Below are 27,424 nucleotides of genomic sequence, written 5' to 3' on the forward strand. Positions count from 1 at the left end.
CGATATTCCCAGTATTACAAGCAAACAAATTTCACGTGCCATATGGTATTTACGTTTTATATTCACGATGAGATTAAAGTTCAGTAATTCTCACTGATAAATCAGTGGCTCTGGACAGTCGATCATGCAGGTTTGCTCATCGAATAGCCTTCGACAAGAGGTGCCTATCAGCAATCATGGCTTCACTTAGTTTCGCAGTATTAGTTACAGTGGTGGTAACTTATGGCACATTTGTGACCCCATCGGCCGCCCAAAATCAGCCCACTGTTACAGTACGACAAGGCGCGCTTGTTGGCACTACTGAGACTTTCCAGGAGTCCCAGTTCATCAAGGTGAACAAGACCATCGATGTCTTCAAGGGGATACCGTTCGCTGAGCCGCCCGTGGGGCAGCTGCGATTCAGGCCTCCAGTGGCTAAGGGGCCGTGGGACGGTACGTACGACGCCACGTACTTCCGAGACGCCTGCGTGCAGGATCCATCGCAAGTGATCGGTGCAACAAAAAGTGAAGACTGTCTGCATCTCAACATCTTCGCACCGAAACCAGCGGTGGTGAGTATTGATGCTACAGATATTTTGAACTTTGATGATTTGGTTGTGTTGTGTAGCAAAAGGGTGGCCAAACTGCTGAAAAGGTGAAACCAAGGAGCCATGGTGAACGACAATGAATAACATAGGCCTACTATGCTTGAGTCTGGGAATCCTGCTTATGCGATCTTTCTGCAAACCTGACATTCAAAACTTGCATCATGCGTGTATCTTATATATCATAGGAATTTTACAAACAAATCCACTTTAACACACATCATCTTTCCACTGGACACTTCAGATTCCGTTGTTTCTGTGTAATACCTCAGACCTTATGGATGCGACTTTAACTGCAAAATTTGACAATGTATATGCGTCTTCAACCCCCCCCCCAAAAAAAGCTGGAAGCTGTCCCCTGGTACGTTGAAGACCATGCAGTACTCACATGAACAGTCACGACATTGTTATATGGTACGGGCAGTCAAAAAAAAACTTACAGGCATAATCTGCGTTTACGAAAGCCTCGTAAGTTTAAGCTACTGTTGCCGGCAAGGACAACTCGGCTAATTCTAGAACCCATCAATGGCAGGTAGGAAATCTTTGCAACGTTGTACAGTCTCGTTTTCATATCAGCTCCTTAAGCAAAAATAAACGTGCACAAGGAAACCTAGGAACGAAATCCGCCTCGAGCAGAAGCAGGTGAATGTGGGTCGTTTGGCGGCTGCCCGAGGCGCCCTTGTACGCCATCAGCTCAACCATGCATAAATGTATTCATTGTTCTACGCTTAATGTTTTCATTGTACAGCGCATTTGAACATATCTATATGAAATTTACGCTTTATAAATGAACAAATTATTATTATTATTATAAGCAACCCTTTAACGGTTGAAAACAGCCATTTTGTTTGGGAATGCAACACGTGCATTTCAAAGTAGTTCTTGAACCAGCGAAATTCAATTCCGACCAAAGGAGCCCCCCTTGCTAAGATCATTGCGCCGTTTCTCGGTCTAGCTCGAGGCTCATCGCCAGAAGCGAAAGGTCGATAGTGAATTTGTACTTAGCTGTCTCTCGGTGGCTTTTCCAAAATGTTACTAAAGGAACACAAATGTAACATTCCGACATCAGTGTTTCTTACAGGGTGGCTCTATAGGACAACCCAATGTAAAATCCCTATAGACCTACCGCGCGGGGGTTCCCGAAGCTCGCCGAGTGATATTTTAATCTCAACAAGCAGCATTTATTGAATTTGTTTCTTTCTTGCAGCCAGGGGGCGCTGCTGTTATGGTCTGGATACACGGCGGTGGTTTCGTGGTGGGATCAGGCATTGAATCGATCTATCGCGGGCAGGCATTGGTTGCTTTAGGTGACGTCATCATTGTCACCATCAATTATCGTTTGAATGTGTTTGGCTTTCTGACAACAGGTATGTTATGTTTAATTTGCTTGGACCTAACATCTTTAAAAATATATACATTTACTACCAAAATAATGCAAACGACTGATAATCATAGATTGATCTTGTAAGTACTTGTACAAGTTTTCAGTGAAACAATACATTTCAGTATTTTTTCGCGCAATTCCACTTTGTTTTCAGTGTTAATAGCTGATAACTATAAACTAACCTAAATTTGTGCACAAAACAGTGACCTCCTTTTCCTTTCTATGCGCATTCAGCTTTTATTGTTTTTTTCACAATTCACTGAGTCATCTTAAACGGATCCTACCGATCTGAAACGGATCCTAGTAAATTTAAAATCGGGAGTATCAATTTCTTTTCATTACAGATGATGAAACTTTACCAGGAAATATTGGACTAATGGATCAAGCCCTTGCACTAGAATGGATCAAGGAAAACATTGCTGGTTAGTGAAGGATTGTTGTGCGCTTATAAAAGCTATTTTGTTCAAAAGCAGCAATCGGAACAGGTATATGCCAAATTAAAACATGCAAAAATGATGGTCGGGCAGCTTGTGCGCAGCTGTGTTGTGTGAATTGAGTAGTGTGGGTGAGTTAGCCTCCCCCCACCAAAAAAAAAAGTCTGCCTCTGGTCAGCGCACGCGTCGATTTTGAACCTGCGCGTCAATTTTTTTTCATTTTTTCTCAAACATTTTCAAAACAGCGCCCTTTATTTCAGCACCGCCTGAATGTTCTCGAGTAGACTGATTCCCGGCCACAAGTCCAAAGGGCAATTTGTTCAAGGAATCAGACTAATTTGTGGGTAGCTCGTACCCGGTGATAGATCCGTTAATACGACTGCTTAATGTTGATGTCGAACACAAACAGTAGACCACGGGTAGGTTACAAAGTTGCAGCAAGGAGATCAACAACAATGGCGGCATGACGCACGACGTGCTACTACTAGCCTTTGCTCTTTGATCAAAATATATGCCACTCATTTCCGTTGCCAGTCTTAAAAAGCCCCCCCCCCCAAATAAGAACCACATCGCCCAATCAATTCTGGTACCTTGGTCTGTCCAGAGACCGAGTTTCTTTGGCCTTAACCTGTAACTGGTGTAATGTTGATACTTATTAGTCGAAGCTGTTTCATATATGAAACTCATCGCTGTAACTTGGCATTACCTTGTACCTAACTTAATTATGATTATTTCTGGTAATGATAACCATGTGACGACCAAGGATTCCTCAAAAGCGCTCTAGGCACTGTAGCGCGCAAGCCTGGAGAAACCTATAGGAGACAGTGAGACACAATTACAGTTTTAGAGGTGGGAGGAAAACCCCAGAGGAATATTCTTGGTAAAACCCATGTAATCAGGTACGGACTGAAAACCCAATCCACATCCACCGAGCCGGGAATCAAACCTGGACCGCAGAGGTGGAAGGCGAGGAAAGAACCACTGTGCCCGACTCTCCTCAACTATGCACAGTGTGCCTTGCACAAAGTGGCATATTATTTCGGTACAGAGGTCGGGGATTACTTTGTAAGTCACTCTCCTAATAAAAAATTAGGGATTATCTTCCTTAGGATTTGCTCGCCTGTTTTCCCAAAGTTAATCATCTGTTTGAAAGTTCTTAGAGTCGGTAGGTTGTACACCTCCTTTTAATCGTTTCTCTGTCGGAAGCTTTCGGCGGGGACAACTCTAGTATCACCATCTTTGGTGAAAGTGCGGGATCTTCTAGCGTCGGTAGTCACGTGCTGTCTGAACGCTCCCGGGGTTTGTTCAACCGTGCCATAATGGAGGTAAGTGTATTACCTTCTACAAAGGATAATGCCACCCTTCTCACGATTGTCTCTAAGGGTGGGGGCGGGAGGCCATCGGAGACCATGCCCCTCTCCAAGAAAAATAGCCTTTTAAAAAGGTCAGAATTAAATTGAGTACATTTCTGGAGTTATTAGAAACAAAAAACCCCTTATCCCTTGCGTGAGTTGGTGACAGGTCTTGCCTCCAAAAACACTTTTCCACACAATGTCAAAGGGAGTTTTTTACATCGAAAAATTATGTCGTGTCTTGATAAATGCGAATTTTTAAACAAACGGTGCTACCATCTTTCAGAAGGGGAGGACTGACGTTTGAATTTACAAAATAAAAAAACTATAGATGTTTAGAGAAAAAAACCCCAATATTCCACGTGGACTCAATATTAACCCCCTGCAGAAAACTTGCACAAGTATAAAAAGCGCGGTTGTAAAATGTTTACCAAGTAAGGGTGAAAACCAAGTAAGGGTGAAAAAGATGGTTCTAAAACATACTCCTTCAGAATTCCAGAACAACACTTTTCAAAAAGGAATTTTGCTATAATTAATGGTCTATCTTAACATTAGAGGACAGTGTTTATTCACTGAGACAAGAGTGTCCTCCGTGACACCCTTTTTAAAAATCAAATTTCAGAGTGGCACGATGATGTCGTCGTGGGCCTTTTCTGAGAACAAAGACATGCTTCGTAAGCAGGCGTTCGACATAGGCGAGAGGCTTGGTTGTAGCACCTCAGAGAGCCAGGCTTTGGTTGACTGCATGAGAGAAAAAGACGCGTCGGAGCTTTACGTGGCGTCAGATCCGGTAAGTTTGACTTCACTTGGATGCCAATAAAGTAACCCTTTAAACATGACCACATATGTAATTTATATAACAGGTTTTGCACTTACCCTACGAATATAAATCATGTAGAACATATCTATAGAACACCTTGAAACCACATGCGCAGTTGGAAAGATCGCGTCAAGTTAGAATGAAATAAAGTGCTTTGAAGTGTTCTTAGTAAACAGTGTGACACCTAGATTTTGTTTGTGTATTTTGGTGAAATTCTCAATCTTCAAACTAAAATGTTATGTGAATAAGGCAACTTAGCTAAAACAAGGCACATCATGCACGGCTCAGTCTGGTTGCTTTCTTAATTCCTCCCTTTACACTACAGTCGACCTTTCGTGGCCCCGTGGTAGTTGACGGGACCTTTTTAGTGGATACACCGATGAATCTCTACGCTACCGGGCGGTACAATCACGCGGACCTTCTGATGGGCACGAATAGAGATGAAGGAACGCTGTTTCTCCTTTATAGTCCTTTATTCTTGGATTACCTCAACTCAAAGGAGCCTCCAAAAGTGACCAGAAAGGATTTTGATGAACTTCTCGCTAGTGACATATATCTCGGTAAAAAAGAACTACTTTGACTCTTATCATTTAAGAAATTCCCATAAAAACCCTTTGACTCCCTAATACCCCAAAACTTTGAATAACGACTCTGACGCGTTGGCAAGGCTGAGGGCTTATTATTTGTACCATAGAGATATCATAGATACGTTATTTGTACCTTTTGCCTCAGAAATACTGCAGGCCATAGTATGATGCAAGCAGACCCATGTGCCGAGACGCACAAGGGCAAGGCAAAAGCAAAATAGACGTTTTGAGTTCCTTATTGCAGTAGCCATTGGTTGAGCCATTGAGTCCTTTTAATTTCGTCATTAACCGGACAATATGGAATTCCATATCTGTCGCACGACGGACGACGGGCGACGCACGACGGACGACGCACGATGGGCGACGCGCGACGCACGACGGGCGGCGGAAAATGGCATGTTTGGAACTGGTAAATGGCAGAATTGGGACACAACAAAAAGCGAAAGGCGACGCACGACAGGCGACGGCAGATATGGAATCCCACAGTACAAGCACTGACCCCGTCTTGGTTTTTGCACTTCAGAGGGTCTTCCGACCTTTAATTAGACATAGGCCTCTTAAAACTGGGGAGTAAGCCCCAACCTCATTTCTAGATTTGCGTCTGAACTGACGTTCCGCTCATTTGAGATGTAAACAGTAGGGAGTTCATACTGACGCGAGTGACAACATTGGGACGGCATTTGAGTGTTTTTGATGTCTCCCGTTTATTATCAGGTGCAAGCCCACAAATTCAGGACGCAATACGAATGCAGTACATAGACTGGTCCCAAGCTGACTACGATGATCACGATTACTTCAGGTCCTACGTGGACTTTGGGGCAGACTTCTACTTCGCTTGTGGAACTGATCAAGTGGCGCGCTTCCATTTCCAGGCGGGCGACAATGTCTTCTTGTATCAGATGACACACGTGCCTAGTTTGTCCCTGTACAATCTACCAGGTGGCGGCCCCGGCTGGCTTGGTTGCGGCCACGGGGAGGATATCTCGTTCATCTTTGGCCTTCCCTTTCTTCCGGAAACGGCGGCGCTGTACTTCAATTTTACGGACGAAGAAAGAGCACTATCGGTCGAGTTCATGAAATTCTGGACCACTTTTGCGAAAACTGGGTGAGTTGACTGTTTTTAGGCCACACGCTTAAAGACAGCAATAATTGGTGTTTACAACGAAACCAGACTTTTATGAGAAAAACAACCTTTTCTTCAATGTATGAAAACTATTTGGCGTCAACGTTAGGTTTAACTGCATTGAAAACTTAACTGTGTAAAAATTGAAATTATCCATGCTTCCCTTGACAACTGAGGGCGCTGTTGCCATGATGTAATGTGGAGAAGACGTGGTTCAGTGCGTAGACTTCTCTGTTCAAATGGTGAACCCAGACTTTACCCACTCAAAAAATTCTGAGGAATGAATGATTGCTAGCTGAGAGAAAATGTAGCCGAGCAGAGTTTTAAAATATTAAAACTACAAGTTTTTGATCACAAGCCGAAGTATAACATTTAGGTTTTGTTCCTTGGATGACATTACATTATGATTTATGAATGTGGACCATTCATTAGAACGAAAACCCCATGAGTAAGCAAATAACTCTTTGAAAAAGGGATTTAAGTCGGAAATGATGTTAATCGAGACATGGGGGGGTATATAATTGAAAAATCATTGGAGCTACTCATTAATAATGTGGAATTGTAACCTCAGATTGCAAGACTGGCATTTTTTTTTATAGATCTTCACCTTTTCCCGTGCTTTTTTTGCTGAGGAAAAAAATTGATATAGATGCCATAATTCAAGCGATGTTCCATTTTTTCGAACAGTAACCCGGACAGGCGCGCACAAGGCTCCAATCCACCGTCTCAGCGAGATTTCTGGCCTCGGTTCACCGTCCCTGAGTTAGAGTACAAGGTGCTCAGCTTGAATCTGACCACATCCAGAGCACTCAAGAGTGACTACTGCCACTTCTGGAACACCTACGTACCGCAGCTCCAAACCATGCTCGGTAAGGATACATGTCGGTTTAGTCAATCTTTCCAGTATTTTACATTGATCCTTCCTGTCAACGACGCCACCGTAACGAAGCCATTACCTGCTAGAAATTAGAGGACAGGATTTTCCATTCACAAGGTGTATAGAAATACACACAAAAAGAAGGAATTAAATATTTGATTCTGTGTCCCAGATTAAGCATAAAGTTTTCATATTTTCCCATTATAGATGAGATGGACGTTGCGGAGCGTGAATGGAAACAAGCCTTCAGTACCTGGAAGTACACAGACATGGTGGATTGGAGGAAGGAATTCACTGAGTATAAAGCAGTCAATGTGAATTGATATGGAAGTAAAAAGGAAACATGCTGTTGTTATTGTTGTCTTAACCAGATTAAGTTAATAAACTAAGCTTGTTATTTCGATTCCTATAATTGTTCAAGGCTGTACTTTCCCTCTCTCCTCAAATATATTCCAAGCAAATTTGTTAAACTTTCTGAGCTAATGTGGTTAATTTTATAATTGTTTCTTTACGTTTTAGAATAAAAACTTGCTAATTTAATTGTATTCAAAAATTAATATTTCAAAATCTGATTTTTAATTTTCCCTCTTTGAAACTGTAGAAATGAAGTGATTACCATCTTAACCCTAAAAGGGGGGCTTGCTTTTTTTCGATATCGCCGAAGTGCATCTTTTTAGAGTAACTCTTTGCTGTCATTTTGATATTTTTTTGTAAAAATCGAACTTACTGTTCTTTCACAGTGCGTTTTTCCGAGACGGGTCAGCCAACTGCGGTGTTCAATGCACGCGCGCGAGCTGGGACAGATGTAGCTTTGAACTTCAAATTACAATAAAAACAAAGCCATACATCTGATTGAGTTCACATTTATAATGATAAGGGGCGTCAAGTTTAAAAATAAAATCAAGTTTACTAAGGTAAAGCTGAGTTCTTAGGGGAGATGGAATTCCTCCCCTGACTGTGAGATGGGCAAAATGACCCAGCTCTTTGAAGGTTAAACTCTTTCTCGTTACAAGTTACCAGCAACAGTTCTGCTTGGACTTTTGCAGTTTAGCTCATCGCAAGAATGCATTTTAGTGAATGATATTGGTGTTCATGACGGTATTATTTAGCCCAAAAATTGAAGTCCTGATAAAAAGACTAAAATAAAATTTTGCTTGCAATAATTTCGAACGAGAAATAGTGGTCGGGATAGCGCTGAGTGTCTTTAAGTACATGGCAATAAGCAATGTGCAAACCTTTTTGCATAATATGCTCTAAATGACCGACTTTTTGGGTTCGACATTTGTATACAGAAAACCCTATAGTTATACCTGTATCTTCCTCCAGAATAACATCACAGCAACGGCGCCCTCAGTTGTCCCAGCTAGCCCAAAACAAAATGTAAATCGTAATGGGCGACAGAAGGAGCGACGTTTTGGCAGAAAACAGTGCAACAAGGAGTGGACGTAAGACAGCAAGACACGACGCGTCGCGTGTGTACAAACGTATGACAAGTAGGCGACGTTGCGACGCAATGGCACGTCGCAAGGGAGCCGTCGAGCCGTGTAGTTGTGTTGCCTTCAAAGAGCCTAGAGAGAGGTAGAAATGTGTGTCGTAAATAGCACACCATATCAAAAAGCTTGCAGGGTAGACAGCTGCACAAAGTGTGTATCCAATACACTTCCTGGTATAGACCTTCTCATTATCATGCGAGCTTAATTGTTTGCTTCATTCTGTTTCATCTCATCTTTCGTAATTAAGACTTTCTCAAGATCACGTACCAGGATGTGGTCTCAATTTTATAGTCAGTTTAAAAACGTTTGAACCAGACCCAGCGCCCTTCTTAAACCTAACCTTCACACCTGCTCGTACTGCAGGCGAATGTGAAAGTGAAGCGAATTTGCCTTCAAGAAAGATTTGCAGCAAAAATTCGCTCGAGTTGAAATGTATTCAGCTTTTGTGAATTCGTAGCAATAATCTTTGATCAGACCTGACAAATTCGCAGCTTCGTTTGCTTTCGCATGAAATATAAACCGACCTTGATACAACGTTTCCTCGCCAAGTTGGACACTATAGTTATGATTCCATTTTTACAAAAAAACTTTGGTATTACAACGTAAAGAAAAACATGGTGTTTGAGATCGGTACGTTGTATATATCAAAACAGTGACAACTGACCAAAGGGAGACGAAAGCGACACAATTCATACATTTTAGGTTTAAGACAAGAGGTGTGTGATCGTGCGGTAACAGTATCAGCCCCAACGCCGAAAGATATTCAATCTACTGGTCCTTGTGATCTCATCCAATAAAATGTGTTTATATCAAATGCATGCGCGTAAAAGCAAAAACAAGAGTGAAACGTTAAAAAGCACAAAATGCCTCCTCCAAACCCATGCCTAAACCAACGGGTTTTGGATTTATGATTTTTGTATCACCCAAAAAAGTATCAGTGTTTTGGCAATTTTGATCCTTTCCTTGACTTTCACGCTTCATGCAAGAGGCTTGTGGATTAACCAAAGAACGCTCAAGCCAACATTGAACTTCTCAAATTGGGCTTACGAGATGTCGTTTGTTTTAGCAATTATAACTTTGACCTTTCAACCCAACATGGAATAGACTTTTCATGATAAGTAGCAACCAACAAACCAAATCTGAAGTTTTATACGCAGAAGTATCTCTCAAATTATCGCACTGACAAGAACACCCCCTCGCAGGGAAGGATAAGGTGGAAACATTGCGGAAGACGGCATGGCACCCAAAACAAACGGAGGTCACTGCTGCCCATGGCTGTGTATGAAGAGTGTCGATTCCATCTATTAATTAAAAAGCATTCAGTTAACTTACCGCTTTGACGGCTAATCCTGTGCGAGCAAGATCACGGGACGTCGTGTTGGTACGCAAAAAGCGACAAAACTATTGTGGCAGGGGAGCAATAGCAGTTTGCGTGTTAATTCTGAGCCGTCGTAGTTAGGCTCAGGGCTTATAGCCTGACGTCGGCGGCGCTGTGGCTCGTGGCGCCGGGCCACCGATCTCTATAACAAATCAATGCACCAGGCTTGCGGCCCGCGCGATATATAAGCGCGGTCGCGCGCCGAGCTAATAAGTTCCTTAGCCGTTAGTCCCATCTTCCATCGTAGTTCCGGCGCCGTCCCAGTTAGTTTTACTGCTCCCACACAGTCTCTAACGGACAGCCACTAGGCTGTACCCGTAAGTAAGCGACCTACTGGGATCTTTAGATACTGAAGACGAACAAAGCATACTGTTCGGAACATCGACCGTCCACCATCGGTTCTTCTCAGAACCCCACACATCCATAAAGAGATATTTTCTTGTGCATGGTGCAACCGCAAGCCTGCCTAACTTGGATCTTTAGACTTAAATTACAGTTAGTATAAATCATCTGGGGACAAATTTATACGGGGAACTCCATCCACGGGGCGGTAGTCTTACGGGGAATTTGATGGATGTAAAACTTGCTGTGCCCGTAGCTAACACCTGTGTAGGGATCACGACCCGCATATGGGCCAAGACCTGTCTAGGAGATTGCCAGGGCCTGTGGAGGTCGCATCATTAGTAGCACCTCGAAAGGTGTGAGTTATTAATAAAACCAGAGTCAACTTAGGCAGACGTGTCCGTTTGTGTTTAGGGTGCACCCCTGTGTCCCACCCTGTCCTCTACCCCAGTGCGCGCCTGTGCTGCTCTCCTGCTGCACCTGGCGGTTGACTGCCCCAAAACGGGTCTGCTCCCTTGGCTGCCTCAGACGTCGGCCGAGGACGACCTGGGGGATTGTGTCGGCACGACCGCCATACTATGCAAGAAGAAAATAGGGAGGAGCGGTATGACTCGTGTCATAGGTCAGTCAAATGTGTACAGCTCCCAGACGAGCAGTACACGGAATTGCGTGCATTATGCATTGCGCTGGTTTTTATGCAATGCGCTGACTGATACGATTGTCTTGCCACAATTATTTTCCTTCACGTCAATCAAGCACGCGTAATAAATCTCCAAAATAGAGGGATATTTAACTCGCACAACACCAGAGGCTAAGATCGCACAAGGCATGGTCAGTACCAACGTGAGTATTAATGTTCACATTTTAATTTAAATCTTCAACGTTTTGTAACGTCACTCTCTGGTAAGAAACATCTACAATTTGTCTTGGGCTTCCCCTCAGTGACAAAATGACAAAATTGTGCACCAAACCATGGGAACATATTCTGTTTCGTACACTACACTGTCTAGGCACCGTGCAAGTCAAGCCGTTTTTCAGGGCTCAGCCTGGCTTGGTAAAAAAAAAATAATGTTGAGGGGTCAACTTGAACAATGTTGGAGGTCTAACTTAACTTCTGAAACCGGTAAGTTCAATGTTAGCTGACCTACATTGGCTTCCAATCCAACAGTGAGTCCGGTACAAACTGTGTCTTATCATCTTACAAGGTGATGCTCCAGCTTATTTGGGTGATCTTATCCAGTTTTATGCCTCAGGTCATCGGGTTTTGCGGTCATCCAAAAGCAATCTACTCAACAAAACTACGGTTCATTATCGTTGGGGGAGAGAAGCTTTCAGATTGCAGCATCCAAACTTTGGAACTCTTTATCGGAATCTGTGAGACTATTGAGATTACTTGACAGATTCAAGGACAGATTAAAATCTTATATTTGCATAGACAGGCAGATGGTTAATATTCCTCTACCGTTCGCGGCGGATACTGGCGCTTTATAAATGTTCATTATTATTATTAATTTAAAGTTGTAGGCCCTAAGTATCCTCCCGAAACATTCAAATCCATCCATAACAATATTCCTAGTATCTTAAACAAACAAAACCATTGGGTGTTATGCCACATTATGTTTGCATTGAGATTAAATCCAGTGATAACCAACGGCTTCAGTCGAGCATATAGCTTTACGAGTTTGCTCTCCGAGCAGCCTTCGAAAAGAAGAGTTAGTCACAAAAACATGGCTGCACTAAACTTGGTGGTACTAATCACCAACGTGGTAACACTTGGGGCATTCACGGCCCCATCGGCCGCTCAAAACCAGCCCACTGTTACCGTACAACAAGGCATTCTTGTCGGCACCACTGAGACTTTCCAGGAGTCCCTGTTCATTAACGTGAACAAGACCATCGATGTCTTCAAGGGGATACCGTTCGCTGAGCCGCCCGTGGGGCAGCTGCGATTCAGGCCTCCAGTGGCTAAGGGGCCGTGGGACGGTACGTACGACGCCACGTACTTCAGAGACGCCTGCGTGCAGGATCCATCAGACGTGGCCGGTGCACCTGTAAGCGAAGACTGTCTGCATCTCAACATCTTCGCACCGAAACCAGCCGTGGTGAGTATTGATGCTACAGATAGTTTACACCTCAATGATTTGGTCGTGCTGCACCAAAAATGAAAAGAAAAATGTGAATAGTGGATGACAATCCGGGACCCTGCTTGTCCTTTGATGCCTTTCTGCAAGCCTGACATTAATCTATCTGATTTGACATTGCAATGTGGCGTGAAGAAATTCATTAGCAAGGTAATATTCTACTGGACACTCCAGGTTCATTGTTTTTGTGGATTACTCAAGACCCTATATACGAGTTAAACTGCAAAACTCCTATGCGTCCACAGAATATTTTAGGCAGCATTGAATTTTTTTCTTGCAGCCAGGGGGCGCTGCTGTTATGGTCTGGATACACGGCGGTGGTTTCGTGCAGGGATCAGGCGTTGAATCGATCTATCGTGGGCAGGCATTGGCTGCTTTAGGTGACGTCATCGTTGTCACCATCAATTATCGTCTGAATGTATTTGGCTTTCTGACAACAGGTATGTTATGTTAATTTTACTTGGATCTAATATCTTTGTAATAAGATATTATTAAAAATGACTAAAAACATCGCAAATAACTGAAAATCATGCATTGATTTTGAAAGCATTTGTATAAACTGCCAATGAAAAAACCCACTCCTAATTTTTACGAAATTCTACTTCGTTTTTGGCACTAATGAAATGTTACTTTCTGATAACTAACCTAAATTTGGTTCACAAAGCATCGACCCCCGTTTCCTTTCTATTTACTTGCAGTAAGCCTGTATTGCTTTTTGCACAAGTTGCGGTGATCTTAAAGGGATCATACAAGATAATTGAAAATTGGGAGTAACCGATTTTTCTCGTAATTTCCCGGCAGATGATGAAGCTTTACCGGGCAATATTGGACTAATGGATCAAGCCCATGCATTAGAATGGATCAAGGAAAACATTGATGGTTAGTACAGGATTTTGCATGAACTTTTTTGTTTGGAGACAACAACCGGAACAAGCAAACAAACCAAATCTAAAAAAAAAACAAGTGACAGGTGTTGGTGTGGTGGTGACCGTAGTGTCGGCAAGATAGCCTGTAACGTTGATACTTATTGCTAATATCTATTTCATGTGTGAACCTCTTTGATGTAACTTGGAATAAGACTTTGTTTTTAATTAACTTTTCCGTATACCGTTGCAATGTAGTGCCCATTCCACAACAAGCATAATTATTTCGGTACAGAGGTCTGGGAATTGTTTTTAAGCCATATTACCAGTCGCAAATTAGGGACTGTTCTTTACATATCTTCCGTTTTCATTGTCGAAAGCTTTCGGTGGAAACAACTCCAGTATCACTATCTTCGGTGAAAGTGCAGGATCTGCTAGTGTCGGTAGTCACCTGCTGTCTGAACGCTCCCAGGGTTTGTTCAACCGTGCCATAATGGAGGTAATGTAACACTTTCTACAAAGGTTAATGAACCCTTCTCATTATTGTCTCTAAGGATAGATGAGGGCATCAGAAGCCATGCCTCTCCTCGAGATAAAGAACATTATTTAAAAAAATGACGCTAAGGAGGTGATTTTTAGGCCAAGTGCCCAAATATACGGGTAGCCTAACCTTCCGGAAAAGCCAGACGTATCTAAAGCATGGGTGTACGATTTTCATAAGTAAGGGATGTAATCTCAACCTATCTGCAAGATGGTCCGAATGCAGACTCCTTCAGAGTTTAAGAAAATCTCTTTTTAAAAGGAATGTCTCCTTTGATCTTGCATCAGTGGACTGAATCTGTTCACTGAGATAATTTATAGTTTTCAGTGAGACCCCTTTTTCAAAATCAAATTTCAGAGTGGCACATTGATGTCGCCGTGGGCTTTTTCTGACGACAAAGACATGCTTCGTAAGCAGGCGTTCGACATAGGCAAGAGGCTTGGTTGTAGCAACTCTGAGAGCGAGGCCCTGGTAAAGTGCCTGAGAGACAAGGACGCACGGGATCTCTACGAAGCGGCAGATGCAGTAAACTTTGACTCACTGGAATACTAATAAAGCACCTATTTATAAACACATCTATTATATGTAGTTGGAAAGATTGCTTCAAGTAGAATAATATACAGTGTTTTGAAGGGTGGTGAGTAAAAACTCTGATTGTAAAACTTGTCTCTGTTGTAGGTTTAATTGTCAACTCTTTAGTAACAAAACCTACGAATGGTGCAACTTAACTGAAACAAGTCACATCGGCCAGAGCTCAACCCAGTTGGTATCATCGTTTCTCCTGTTTCATTACACACAGTTGAACTTCCTTGGTCCGGTTGTAGTTGACGGGACCTTTCTAGTGGACACACCGATAAATCTCTACGCTACCGGGCGGTACAATCACGTTGACCTTCTAATAGGTACAAACAGAGATGAAGGAACCATGTTTCTCCTTATTAGTCCTCGATTCATCGATTACTTAAACTCAAAGGATCCTCCAAAAGTGAGCAGGAGGGAGTTTGATGAACTTCTCGCTAGTGATATCTATCTCGGTAAGAACTAATTCTAAGTCTCAACAATGAAGAACCCAAAAAGCCCGCCTTAATTCAAACTGTGGTATGTGGGAAAGAGGAGGGGTTATTCTAAAACGGGGGGAACCATAATTTGTACCTGTTTCCTCGTAAGTGTTGTAGGCAGTGTATGAGGTAAGCTGTGTCATTTCCAGTTACTGTAGAAGTTAACCACCCAAGCATGAGAAACGATTTTTAAATGTAGACCACAACATGTGAGCTTTGAAAAACTGAAAAGGAAACAAAAGAATTAAATTCCCTAGAAAAAGTCAACACTAGATTAACAGTTTTGGGAAACAGTTGAATACACCGTTGTAAACAGCAGCGGTTTTCTTGAAAATATGGGACGCCGTTTCAGCAGACTATGTCTCTGTTTTCAGGTGCAAGCCCACAAATTCAGGACGCAATACGAATGCAGTACATAGACTGGTCCCAAGCTGACTACGATGATCACGATTACTTCCGGTCCTATGTGGACTTTGGGACCGACTACCACTTCGCTTGTGGAACCGATCAAGTGGCACGCTTCCATTTCCAGTGGGGCGACAACGTCTTCTTGTATCAGATGACACACGTACCAAGCGTGTCGCTGTTCAACTTAGGAGGAGGTGGCCCCGGCTGGTTTGGTTGCGGCCACGCTGAAGATATATCATTTGTCTTTGGTCTTCCCTTCCTTCCGGAAACGGCAGCATTGTACTCCAATTTCACGGACGAAGAAAGAGCACTCTCGGTCGAGTTCATGAAGTTCTGGACCACTTTTGCTAAGACAGGGTTAGTTTCTTATTTATTGGCCATGCGTCTGAAAAGGTAATAAGGTTTTCTTTGTAACGAAACAGTTTTGATGTGAAAAAATATTCATGTCGCCTCCTATAAACCCAATAATTGTCTTGAATTTACAAGGAATTTTACCATTGAGTAGACTTGCAAGAGTAAGCCTGCCAGTGTTAATGCTGTTTACATGTTACCCCAGATCAACGGACCAATTGTCCCCATATGCAAATCTCTTTATTGCCTAATAACAAACAGATCGATGCCATAATTTCGGAGAGGCAGAGCGTAGCCAGTCTTTGAAGTTGGGGTGGCAGTAAGACACAAAAGCTCCCAAGGAGGGGGACAGCCCCCACCCCTTGGCTATACGCCATTGAGGCGATTTCCATTCTTTTCGACAGTATTCCCAACAAAAATGCACAGGGCTCCAATTCATCGTCTCAGCGAGATTTCTGGCCTCGGTTCACCGTCCCTGAGTTAGAGTACAAGGTGCTCAACTTGAATCTGACCACATCCAGAGCACTCAAGAGCGACTACTGCCACTTCTGGAACACCTACGTGCCGCAGCTCCAAACCATGCTCGGTAAGAACACATGTCGGTTTAGTCAATCTTTCCAATATTTTACATTGATCCTTCCTGTCAACGGTGCCAAAGAAATGCGTTATCTGTTAGTGTTAGGCATTTCAAGGACAGAACTTTTCAACGTTCTACTAAAAAAAAAAAGACTTTTAAGTACCTGAAAGAGCAACGACACTTGAGGGAGGGGTCATTGTGTTAAATTAAGAATTTATGAAGTTTTTATATATTTTTGCATAGCTGACATGGACGTTGCGGAGCGTGAATGGAGACAAGCTTTCAGCACCTGGAAGTACACAGACATGGCGGATTGGAGGAAGGAATTCAGCGAGTATAAAACAGTCAATGTGAATTGATATGGAAGTACAAACGGAAATAATTCCTTTAATTGTCCGAGGCTGTACTTCTTTATAAATAGATTTTTCTCTCTCGCCTCAAATACTTTTTATTTAACAAACGCACTTATTTTTGTCTGTATTCAGAAATAAACGATTTAAAATATAAAGGTTAATTTTCTGTTTTTAAAATTGTAAAAACTGAAATGATTACCATCCTAAACTCTTCCCCATTACAAATGAGCAAAAAAAGCTCTGCTGGGAAGAATGACGTTTGTATTATATCTATATCAATCATAGCCAAGAAATTAAATTAATGAAACAAATTCCAAGGATAAATTCTGACCCAAGTTGGTCTTCACCACGTTTACTAAGCTACGCAGTGTCTTGCTAGAATGACATCACAGCAATGACGCCCTCAGTTGTCCCACAAGCAAGAAAATTATGCGTGATGATGGTGCACTTACAGTGAATTGAAATTGACGTCAAATAGTTTCCATACATTTATGAGTAGACATACAGGATGTGTTTCTATAAAATACAATTCCTTGCATCGACCTTGTCAATAAATGTACTTATTTTTGTGCGCTGAATTGTTCACTGCATCTGTACAGTCCTCCGCCGTCCTTATGGGTTTCGAGCTGGACCAGGAGAGGGCGCCATTTCCCTACCAAGGGAGGCTCCTTCGGTGTGTAGTCCACTAATTCAAGCCCAATTGAAAACAGTGTAAAATCGGCATTGTTCAGGGCCCAATAACATGCGTATCAACATTCCTGAGGTATTTGAAACACACGTTAAATTATTGTATGGTCCCTGATCTTTTAGTTTCTTTTCAATTTTCTATTGGTTAACAGGTTACATTTTGAGTTATTCCCACAAAACAAAATTACCCTCCAAGTGATTTTTCTGAAGTCTGTTTGCAGCCATTTTTCGAGTGGAAACCTTCAACTTTCTCGGGAACTTATGGAATATTGCTCAACCGTATTTTTTTAGCCATTATGCTCTCATATGAAAGCCCCAAGGAGTTAATTCTGGCAAAGATTTACTCAATCTCACTATATTGAAGGCCAAAAAATCTCCTTTTGAAAAGAAACTGTGTGGGCACTTTTAATGCTAATGAGCTAGCCTGAAACTCTCACTTGAGTTAGTAGACTGCACCCTTGGTACTAACTGCGGATCGCCGGTTCACGAACGACTAGGAAACGCAAGTGCGTCAGTCATATCACTACTAACGAAATGAATACTCCTGACCACCACGCCTCTTTTCAACTGAAGGGGGGGTGCTTCTGGTCGGGGCGGATACTGGGGTGCTAGGGTGCTTGAATTGAAAGGACAAATGACTTTCACAAAATGTTGTGAAAGAAACGCGCCACGACTACCGACAAACAAAGAGTTACTCGGCTTCAGCCTTGTCCCAAAGTCGTTTGTGCACAAACCACCATTCCGAATGGTCGTTTTTCGCCCCCAATGCCACAACGCCCCTTCTATTCTATATTCTCAGGTGAGGCTTTGTCAATCAAGTGAAGCTTGCGCAGACGCAAAGCATGCAAGCTGGCTCATTTGAAACTTGAATTAAAATTCTTAATGGCTATTGAACAAAACTTTAAATCATATCAGGGTAGCAATTCTAAAACGAGAATGAATTTGTGGATAAAAATGAAAGAAATAAGCCAAATATCTAACAGGCAGTGAATTTAATTCAAATAACGATTATGTCGAAATCAGTTACATTTTTGACAGGCCTGCGAAGAAATTAACATATCATGCGAACTACTGCTTTTTAAATTAGTCCCCTTCATACAGGAAAATGTTTTTCAAATTACGTCCAATGGAATGCTGTTGTTGATTTACACAATTCATACTTCTTTAGTCTCTTAGCCTACCGTCTGACAAGGGAGGAAACATGCATGAAAAGACAGGCACATGCATGTTACTGACAGAAAATTAACAATTGTTACCGAAATTCAGTTGCTGAGGAATTCAAAGCCCCATTGCAAACGGGGCATTCAATTATGTCTTGTCTGTTTTGAAAACTTTAACACCCCAAACTGTATAATGTAAAATTCTAAATAAGTCCAAACGCTTGACAGAATTAGCTTCATGTTAATGTTTTCCTTTTCATCTTAAATTTCCAATTAATTTACGTTAAGTGTCTTATATTCGGCCAGTTCCTTCCTCCAATCCGCCCTGTCAGTGTACTTCCAGGTACTGAAGGCTTCTTTCCATTCACGTTCTGCAACATCCATGTCGGCTTTGCAAAGAAGAAACATGTAGGTTTTCCTGGTTAATTTGGCACTTCTTTCATTTAAAACTGCTTAAAACCGAAAGTTTAATTTCGTCAAAGAAGAGTCAATTTGCCCTAAATGTTGATTTCAATTTCGAAATAGCACCGCTAGATTTCTTTTTCAGAGCATTGTAAATCACGAAAAAAAAAACAAAAACACTTATTCCTATTTATCGTCATTTTCGTCTCTCTCCGGAAATGGCGTTGAATTGGAAAAGCAACTAAGCAAATTTGTTTTTGTCATTCGTTTTACTGATTTTATCATTCAATTTCGTCAATGATATAAATTTGTAAACAAAGTATTGGACCTTAATCTAATTAACAAAAGAAAGTCAAATAACAGTGAGTTATGTGATTAGGATGCCTGATTTCTTCGGCCTATTCTTTCTTAGTCAATTTCGAATCACACCAAATATGAACTCCAAATAACTGCTAATTGAAACCGTCTTTACGCTACATTCTTTGACGGCATTGAATGATTTAATTTGTAAAATGGACGACAAAAAAGAATTTACTTTTCCGATTCAATGTCATTAACGGAGTGAGGCCAAAGTGACGATAAGTAGGACGAATAAGTGTTTTTTTTCTTTTTTTTCATCACGATTTACAATGCTCTGAAAGTCAAATCTAGCGGTGTTATGTTCGCTAACATATGTGTTTTTACCGAACATGGTTTGGAGTTGCGGTACGTAGGTATTCCAGAAGTAACACTGGTCGCTCTTGAGTGCTCTGGATGTGGTCAGATTCAAGCTGAGTTCCTTGTACTCCAACTCAGGGACGGTGAACCGAGGCCAGAAATCTAACTCAGATTCTGGATGAGAGCCAGGTGTCTTCGTGCTGGGATTTCTGTCCGAGAGAATGGGCATGTGACTAAATCTTCCATCTCTATTATTAGAGCTCAGAGAAAAAGCGCCAGCTGAATTGTTAATTTGGGTGATAATTTTTATTAAATCGAATGACGCAATAGTACTTCTGTCTAGTCTTAAAACGAAATCAAATGATCGTTTTACCGCTGCATTCGATCTCGCGCGAAATAGAATGGTACAGAGGCTAGATCAGATGCTCATTTGCTGAAATTGATCAAGGTATCATATAAGCTATGTAGCTAGTTGTAGGTGTCAGTACAAGTGTTCTGTAAGTGATTTTACAATCTAACATATGCTCTGAGCACGAAAGAAGACCAAACGTTGTTGGTAAAACTCACCCTGTCTTAGCAAAAGTGGTCCAGAATTTCATGAACTCGACAGACAGTGCTCTTTCTTGGTCCGAGAAACCGGAGTACAGCGCCGCTGTTTCTGGAAGAAAGGGAAGGCCGAAAATGAACGAGATATCTTCGCCGTGACCGCTGCCCATCCAACCGGGTCCGTCCACCAAACTGAAGATAGACACGCTAGGCACGTGTGTCATCTGATACAAGAAGACGATGTCACCCCCCTGGAAATGGAAACGCGCCACTTGGTCGGTTCCACAAGCTTGTTCGAAATCCGTCGCGTATTCCACATAGGCTCGGAAGTAGTCGTGGTCTCCGTTGTCAGCTTGGGACCAGTCTACGTACTGCATTCGTACCGCGTTCTGCAGTTGTTGGCTGTTACAACCTGAAAAAGAGGGCAAAAGGCCGCAGTATGACAGGCCGGTGGTACAATACAGACACTTTCCTTGAAACTTATGGAGGAGGTTCAAAGCAGTGAAGAATCTCCACTTCCTGGACAATTTCACGACATTTATTGAACTTAAGAAACGATTCTCCGATACCGATACCAGTGTCGGTACTAAAGCATTCGGTCTTATCGAGGAGTCGTTTTTCTTTAACAGGACGAAATCCTTACTGAGCAAAAGAAGTTCATCGAAATCCTTTCTGCTCAAAGTTGGAGGTTCTTCCGAAGTCCAGTAGTCCGAAAATAGAGGAGTATAAACCAGGGACAGCGTGCCTTCATCTTTGTTGGTACCAAGGAGAAGGTCCGCGTGGTTATACCGACCGGTAGCGTACAGATTGACCGGTGTGTCCACCAGCAAGATCCCATCCACTACCACGCGGCCAAGGAAGTTTGACTGAAATAAAGGCAACATGAGAAGTAAGCCGGATTCAGCCTCGTGCAATGAATTTGTTAGATGGTATACTGAAAGTTAACGAGTTCCTGTTATTAAAGGCACAATCAGCTTAGAAACTGTATCTTTTCCTGCGTGAATCGTCTAAGATATTATCTTCTAGTAAGATTTTAATAACGTTGTATAATTCCTTCATATAACCATTTTTAAATTATTCCATTTTGACTTGGGGCTGCATGACATCCAAATGTAACAAATTACTCACTTTACAAAAACGAGCGGTCCGCATTATTTTTGAATGCTGGCTATCGTAATATTTCAACTCCGTTGTTTGCTAAATTGAACCTATTGCAATGTAACCATCGATAAGAACTTAATTTAGGAAAAATTCATGTACGCTCTTCCAGTTTTAATTCTTGTTTTACTTTAGCGTCTAATATTCATAATTATAATATTCGATTAAATTATAATAGGGGGTCTACTCGAGGCAGTGTGTGGGGAAACTTGTATGGCCAATTTAAGAGAACGTGATTGGCTAAGAACGATGTTATTCATCGCAGGTATCTTGTACTGGAATGGTCTAGATGGTCTCTCTTAAATCATCGCCTTCTTTATCTTTGTTTGTTAGAAAACTAAGAACTCAATTGCTCAGCTCATGTTCCTAACTCATATTTATTTGTGCTCTATTAATGCGGCGTTGTTTCACTCTTGTTTGTTTTGTCTTGTTCATCATTTGTCTGTCCTGTGTTAGATTGTATGGTTGTCTTCTGTCTATGGGTTGGGGTGAAAAAGCGTTACTGCTTTTAACCTTAAACCTGAATGTTGTCATCTAATTTATCCTGTTGTATGTAATGTTACACAATTTAATGGCCAGATATATTCAGTACTTAAGTAACGTGAACATGTTTGGTTACATTGTAAAGAATGACAGCATTGAAATAAATGTTTCATCATCATCATCATCATCATCATCATCATCATCATCATCATCATCATCATCATCATCATCATCATCATCATCATCATCATCATCATCATCATCATCATCATCATCATCATCATCGTCATCATCATCATCATCATCATCATCATCGTCATCATCGTCATCATCATCATCATCATCATCATCGTCATCATCGTCATCATCATCATCATCATCATCATCATCCTGAATTTTCAAAGATCTGAGTCGAAGAAAACGTACATAATGTCCAACTGGCGAAGTCTTTTTACGGCTGACGTGACACTCAATTTGTTTTAAACTGGAGTACATGTAACTCTAAATAATCTAATAACTAAATAATCCCTTAGATATCACAGAATATTTCGATGCATGGTGATTCACACTTGTGAACATGTTGCACACACCAAACAGTTTCGTTTTCAGGGGTGATAATTTTGATAGTGAAAATTAGACAAATTAGAAAGGTTACTTATTTGGACATTTATATCAACTTTATCAATTCACAAGGTGTTAATAGCCTAAAAGAGGCACACTGATAACGAATGGTTCTTCCAAGCCACATTTTACCGGATCTGATGCTACGTAGAGATCTGATGCGTTCTTGTCTAACAGGCAATTCACAAGAGCCTCGCTCTCTGCAGTGCTACAGCCAACCTTCTCCCCTATGTCAAACGCCTGCTTACGGAGCATTTCCTTGTCGTCAGAATACGCCCATGGTGCAAACAATGTACCGCTCTGAAAGTTACAAGGAAATGTTATGTTTACAGTTGTTTAGTCTTCAGATGATCGCACGATGGCCTTAGACCAGCATATTTGTTCAACTAAGCTGGGTTTCTTTAGTCCACTACGGGTGAATCAGCATCTTTCATGATACGTATATGACTGTCTAACTGGAGATTTTTTTCAGATTTAATAAAATTCGAAAACAAAAATTACATCACCTGTAAAATATTAGCGCAACAGACTCATGGAAGTTCAGCAAAAAATACATAGTGTGTATTTCGCCACGTTCCCTTTTTAGTTCAAAACCCGTTTTAAGCAAGGGAAGGCACAGTCGTGCTTTCAGCAAAGAGCAATTCACTATTACCTGCATTACCCCTCGGTTGAACAGACCTTTCGAGTGTGCAGATAGAATGTGGAAATGGACACTAGCAGATCCAGCACTTTCACCAAAGATGGTGATATTGTCGCTGTCACCGCCGAAAGCTGCCAAACAAAAAAGAAAATGCAAAATAAATAAATAAATAAATGAAGAAATCATAAGACAGACACTTGAAGAAGAAATTGTACTAACGGCAACAGATTATTCATGTCGACAAACAGAGACGCTTTAAGACCGGGAAGGGTGGGAAGATAGTCCTCTGCTTTTTGACCTGAGGACCGGCGTAAAGATCCACCCGAATAACCGAAGCAAAGTAAACCAAAGCAAACCAACCCAAACCAAACCTACCTAACCCAACCCAAAGCAAACCAACCCAAACCAAACCAAACCCAAAGCAAAGCAAAGCAAAGCAAGGCAAACCAACCCAAACCAAACCCAACCCAAAGCAAAGTAAACCAAAGCAAACCAACCCAAACCAAACCTACCTAACCCAACCCAAAGCAAACCAACCCAAACCAAACCAAACCAAACCCAAAGCAAAGTAAACTAAAGCAAACCAACCCAAACCAAACCCAACCCAAAACAAAGCAAGGCAAACAAAACCAAACCAAACCAACCTAACCCAGCCCAAAGCAAAGCAAAGCAAACCAACCCAAACCAAACTCAAAGCAAAGAAGAGCAAAGCAAACCAACCCAAACCAAACCGAACCAACCCAAACCAAACCAAACCAACCCACCAAACCAAACCGACCAAAACCAAACCCAAACCAAATCAAACCAAACCAAACCAAACCAAACCAAACCAAACTAAACCAAAAACAACACACCGTTGTACCAGTATGAACAAGAAAAGAAGTGAAATCAACGACAAAAGACAAACAAGGATCGATGTAAGACTCCTACATTCAAAGTTAAAACTCAATGCAAGCCATTTCAGTACTGGTTGAAGCTGAGACGTACGGTACATTGTACGTTCTTACATAGCGCTGTCTTTTTCGAAATAATGGTTACCCTTCCCTAAACCATCGCACACCATTCCCGAACCGTCGACGAATTTCCAACATTTGGAATATGGCAATACTTCCGCGATCTACTGGTTGTCGAAACAAATTAACTCGCTTTCTGCAGAAGTGTTTGGGCGTTACTTTGGGGGGGGGGTGTTTATCAAAATAAAAATCATTTTTGGGCATCTTTCAAAACACTTTGACTCACCACCAATGTTCTCCTTAATCCATTTCAATGCAAGCACTTGATCCATGAGTCCAAGATTTCCCGGTAAAGCTTCATCGCCTGCACAAAATAAAAAAAACTAAAATACTGGCCACGTTCGTATCATGGTCTTGACCTATCAATTTAGCAGTGGGGACTTTAGTATAGGGTATTAAAGTTTTGTAAACGTCAGATTTTTTCTAGATAAGAGTGTAGGTAGGGTTGTCAACAATGGTCGTCAACAACAAGCATGTCGCTAATTAATACATGTAATACTTTTTAAAGGGGCCTTGTTGAAATTGCAATCTTATTGCACCACTCTTTTTGCTTTAATTCTAGCATTAATTGTAGCAATAAACGTTACGTGTTTTTGGTGTCGGACAAAATGCATACCTGTTGTTAGAAAGCCAAAAGCGTTCAGGCGATAATTGATAGTGACAACGATGACGTCACCCAAGGCAACTAACGCTTGCCCATCATAGACTGGAAGAATGCCTGATCCAGTTGTGAAACCACCACCGTGTATCCAAACCATTACCGCAGCGCCCCCTTGCTGCAGACAAGAGATAGGTTGGACAACAAAAGTTCTGTTTTGGAATGCCGGAAAATATTCCAGTTGAAAGTCTACCTGTCTGTATTTTGGGGGCGTTGGAATCTCGTTGAATTTGAAGCGGATAGGCCAACTTTTAGGCGGACCTTTGAAAAATTACAAACAAGGGGTAAATACTGCATAAGTTACAAGTCAAATTGTCAGACGCCCCGCCCCCCTTTACGATTTTACAATTATATCTTTATCAGCTTTCTTTATTCTTTTGGCCTTACGTTCTAAATGGAGTTGAAGTTAAATATAAAAAAGTTTAGTCTAAGTAAATAAAGAATCAAAATGCAGCGATGTAGTTCAATAATTTCGAGTACAAAGTTGATTACCAAAAGTTGTACCGATTAGGAGGGAAGAAAGCTGGAGAACACGGACAGGTGAATGCACAAAGGTAAGATTACAAAAGAAAAGTTTTACTGTAATGGTCTAAAGACATCATCTGTAACAGCTTACTTTGTTCCTTTACCATTCATTGCCCTTGTTCTCTATTTTTTGTTCCCTCTTTATCATTTCAATATTTGACTGAGACCATGCTATTTGGAAAATTACTAGACTACAATACTGTTAAAATACCAAAAGGTGTTCAAACTCACTACCGCAGGTTTTGGTGCGAAGATGTTGAGATGCAGACAGTCCTCGCTTACTTGTGCACCAATTCCTTGCGATGGATCTTGCACGCAGGCGTCTCTGAAGTACGTGGCGTCGTACGTACCGTCCCACGGCCCCTTAGCCACTGGAGGCCTGAATCGCAGCTGGCCCACAGGCGGCTCAGCGAACGGTACCCCCTTGAAGGCATCGATGGTCTTGTTCACGTGGATGAACTGGGACTCCTGGAAAGTCTCAGTAGTACCCACCAGGACGCCTTCTCTGACAGATACAGTAGGCTGATGCTGGGCGGTTAACGGAACGAAAGAGGTTAGGCCCATGAGCACCTGTACTACTATTACATGCATAGTGCTCATGACTGCTATTCTATCAGTTGCAATTCAGAAAATGAGCTCACCTTATCGTTATGGAAGGATCTTGTTATCGCCAGGAATTGCCGGATTGTTACCCCCGCGACAGAAGATATGTCAAAAGATAAGGTGGGTCTTATTTGTTTACCCTTAATGGCAGTGTCGTTAAAACAGAACTTATAAAACATTGACGTTTTGAACCATACTTTTTGGGGATGGGTAAACTGGTTTCCGAAGCCCATACCCGTTTTCCTTGCAACCTCATTCATTGCACTTCTGAAGGATGAGGCTATGGACTTTTGCACACATTTATAGACTTATGAAGAAAGGTAAATGAAATAAACCAAACAAGCTCGCATTTTTCTCATCTCGTTTTTGGTAGGGAGCATGGCCCCTGTTCGCCCCTGGATCCATCCTTGTGTTCAGAACCGTTGGATTAGCTTGTATTTCATCCCTAGTGAAGCACCCACACGGGTATGCCATGAAAACCCCTGCTCATGGAGCCTAGCAGTGGACTTACGTCACACGCATGCGTAGTCTAGTAAGCACGTTCCTCCTGCTCAAAAGGAAAATAACTGTTCTTTTTTTTACAAACATCGACCGACATTTCACCAAACTTTACAGAAAGTTAAAAAACTTATGGTTTATAAAACCAAACTTTACAGAAAGTTTGGTTTTATAATAACTGTTTTTTATTCTGATCTGGCAACTAAAGAATATGAACGGGGGCTGAAATGTATTTTTAAATACAAATCTTTAAATGCGCACCTTTGAGTCTCAATGAACCTTTATTTTCAATACTTGTTTTCTTTTGCTACCGCTTTGGCTTTAAGCCATTAAGAATACACAAGCACAATTGTGATGTTGCCCTGAGAAGAAAGACTTGATGTCACATCTGGTTCGGGCACAACAAAGCTGCTGGATATATTTCTGGTAAGTTGTACATAGCAATATACAATAAACGTAACAGATTGTGCTCCGAATACGGGCGATTCCTAATAGTGCGCCGCAGAGTTTGCAACGCGGTGGCTACTGTAGGCAACGCATGTTTGTGCGGGTTGACACGTCCGGATGTGTCGACCGGCAATGCACGCATCTTCGCCAGATATGGTGAGTATAAACACACTGCTCGGACCACCAACGGTTTCTTCATGATATGTGCTTCCACTTCCTTTGGATATATGTCAATCGGAAAATAACAATGGTAATAAAAATACGAACTAATACAACATACGAGAAACTAGCGAATCATGAAAATGTTCATATTGTTTTGCAGTATCCACTGATATCAAATCTCAACCTCCTGTGCTTGGACTTACGGACTTTACTCGCAAAGGTTGCTGGTATTCCTTCGTCATGTTGAACGCTGCTGTCGTGGTCTGGATACACGGCGGGGGTTTCAGGTCTGGATCAGGCATAAGCTACTTCGGACAGCCATTGGTTGGTTTGGGTGACGTCATCGTTGTCGCCGTCAATTACCGTCTGAACGTGTTTGGTTTTCTAACAACAGGTATGTTAAATGAAACTACCTTTTGAAAATTAATTAGTAATCTAAAGAACAATGATTAAGGTCGCCCTCATAATGTCATGTTCCTGTCAGCTTAACAAAGCCAT

At 41.7% G+C, this 27,424-nt stretch overlaps 3 protein-coding genes across 5 annotated transcripts; 2 read left to right on the forward strand and 1 right to left on the reverse strand.

Moving 5' to 3' along the window:
• Nucleotides 1-88: 88 nt before the first annotated feature.
• Nucleotides 89-8,013, forward strand: LOC110987296 (cholinesterase-like). The gene is made up of 9 exons (XM_022249898.2): nucleotides 89-551; nucleotides 1,792-1,951; nucleotides 2,313-2,390; nucleotides 3,609-3,727; nucleotides 4,377-4,544; nucleotides 4,900-5,134; nucleotides 5,876-6,266; nucleotides 6,972-7,153; nucleotides 7,369-8,013. The coding sequence occupies exons 1-9, from the start codon at nucleotides 177-179 to the stop codon at nucleotides 7,482-7,484; spliced, it is 1,824 nt and encodes a 607-aa protein (XP_022105590.2). The 5' UTR covers nucleotides 89-176; the 3' UTR covers nucleotides 7,485-8,013.
• A 3,840-nt stretch (nucleotides 8,014-11,853) lies between these two features.
• On the forward strand, nucleotides 11,854-17,251 carry LOC110987309 (cholinesterase-like). 2 transcript variants are annotated; one of them, XM_087140469.1, is made up of 9 exons: nucleotides 11,854-12,476; nucleotides 12,796-12,955; nucleotides 13,317-13,394; nucleotides 13,759-13,877; nucleotides 14,277-14,390; nucleotides 14,719-14,953; nucleotides 15,352-15,742; nucleotides 16,141-16,322; nucleotides 16,557-17,251. In XM_087140469.1, exons 1-9 carry the CDS (start codon nucleotides 11,991-11,993, stop codon nucleotides 16,670-16,672), a joined length of 1,881 nt encoding a protein of 626 aa, XP_086996595.1. In that variant the 5' UTR covers nucleotides 11,854-11,990; the 3' UTR covers nucleotides 16,673-17,251. The 2 variants fall into 2 exon arrangements, with proteins under 2 accessions (XP_086996595.1, XP_022105613.2); XM_022249921.2 differs by having other exon boundaries at nucleotides 11,858-12,476; nucleotides 14,277-14,444.
• Nucleotides 17,252-18,320: 1,069 nt separating this feature from the next.
• On the reverse strand, nucleotides 18,321-25,831 carry LOC110987295 (cholinesterase-like). Of its 2 annotated transcripts, none has more exons than XM_087140471.1 (9): nucleotides 25,451-25,831; nucleotides 24,650-24,809; nucleotides 24,260-24,337; nucleotides 23,033-23,151; nucleotides 22,513-22,680; nucleotides 20,762-20,984; nucleotides 20,140-20,530; nucleotides 19,600-19,781; nucleotides 18,321-18,902 (listed from the first exon to the last, which is right to left on the reverse strand). In XM_087140471.1, the coding sequence occupies exons 1-9, from the start codon at nucleotides 25,814-25,816 to the stop codon at nucleotides 18,787-18,789; spliced, it is 1,803 nt and encodes a 600-aa protein (XP_086996597.1). In that variant the 5' UTR covers nucleotides 25,817-25,831; the 3' UTR covers nucleotides 18,321-18,786. The 2 variants fall into 2 exon arrangements, with proteins under 2 accessions (XP_086996597.1, XP_086996596.1); XM_087140470.1 differs by having other exon boundaries at nucleotides 25,448-25,831.
• Nucleotides 25,832-27,424: the final 1,593 nt, after the last annotated feature.

The sequence above is a fragment of the Acanthaster planci genome, linkage group LG08 (genome assembly GCF_054643075.1).
Source record: "Acanthaster planci isolate LZ-2023a linkage group LG08, COTS_SCS, whole genome shotgun sequence".
NCBI classification, from domain to species: Eukaryota; Metazoa; Echinodermata; class Asteroidea; order Valvatida; family Acanthasteridae; genus Acanthaster; species Acanthaster planci.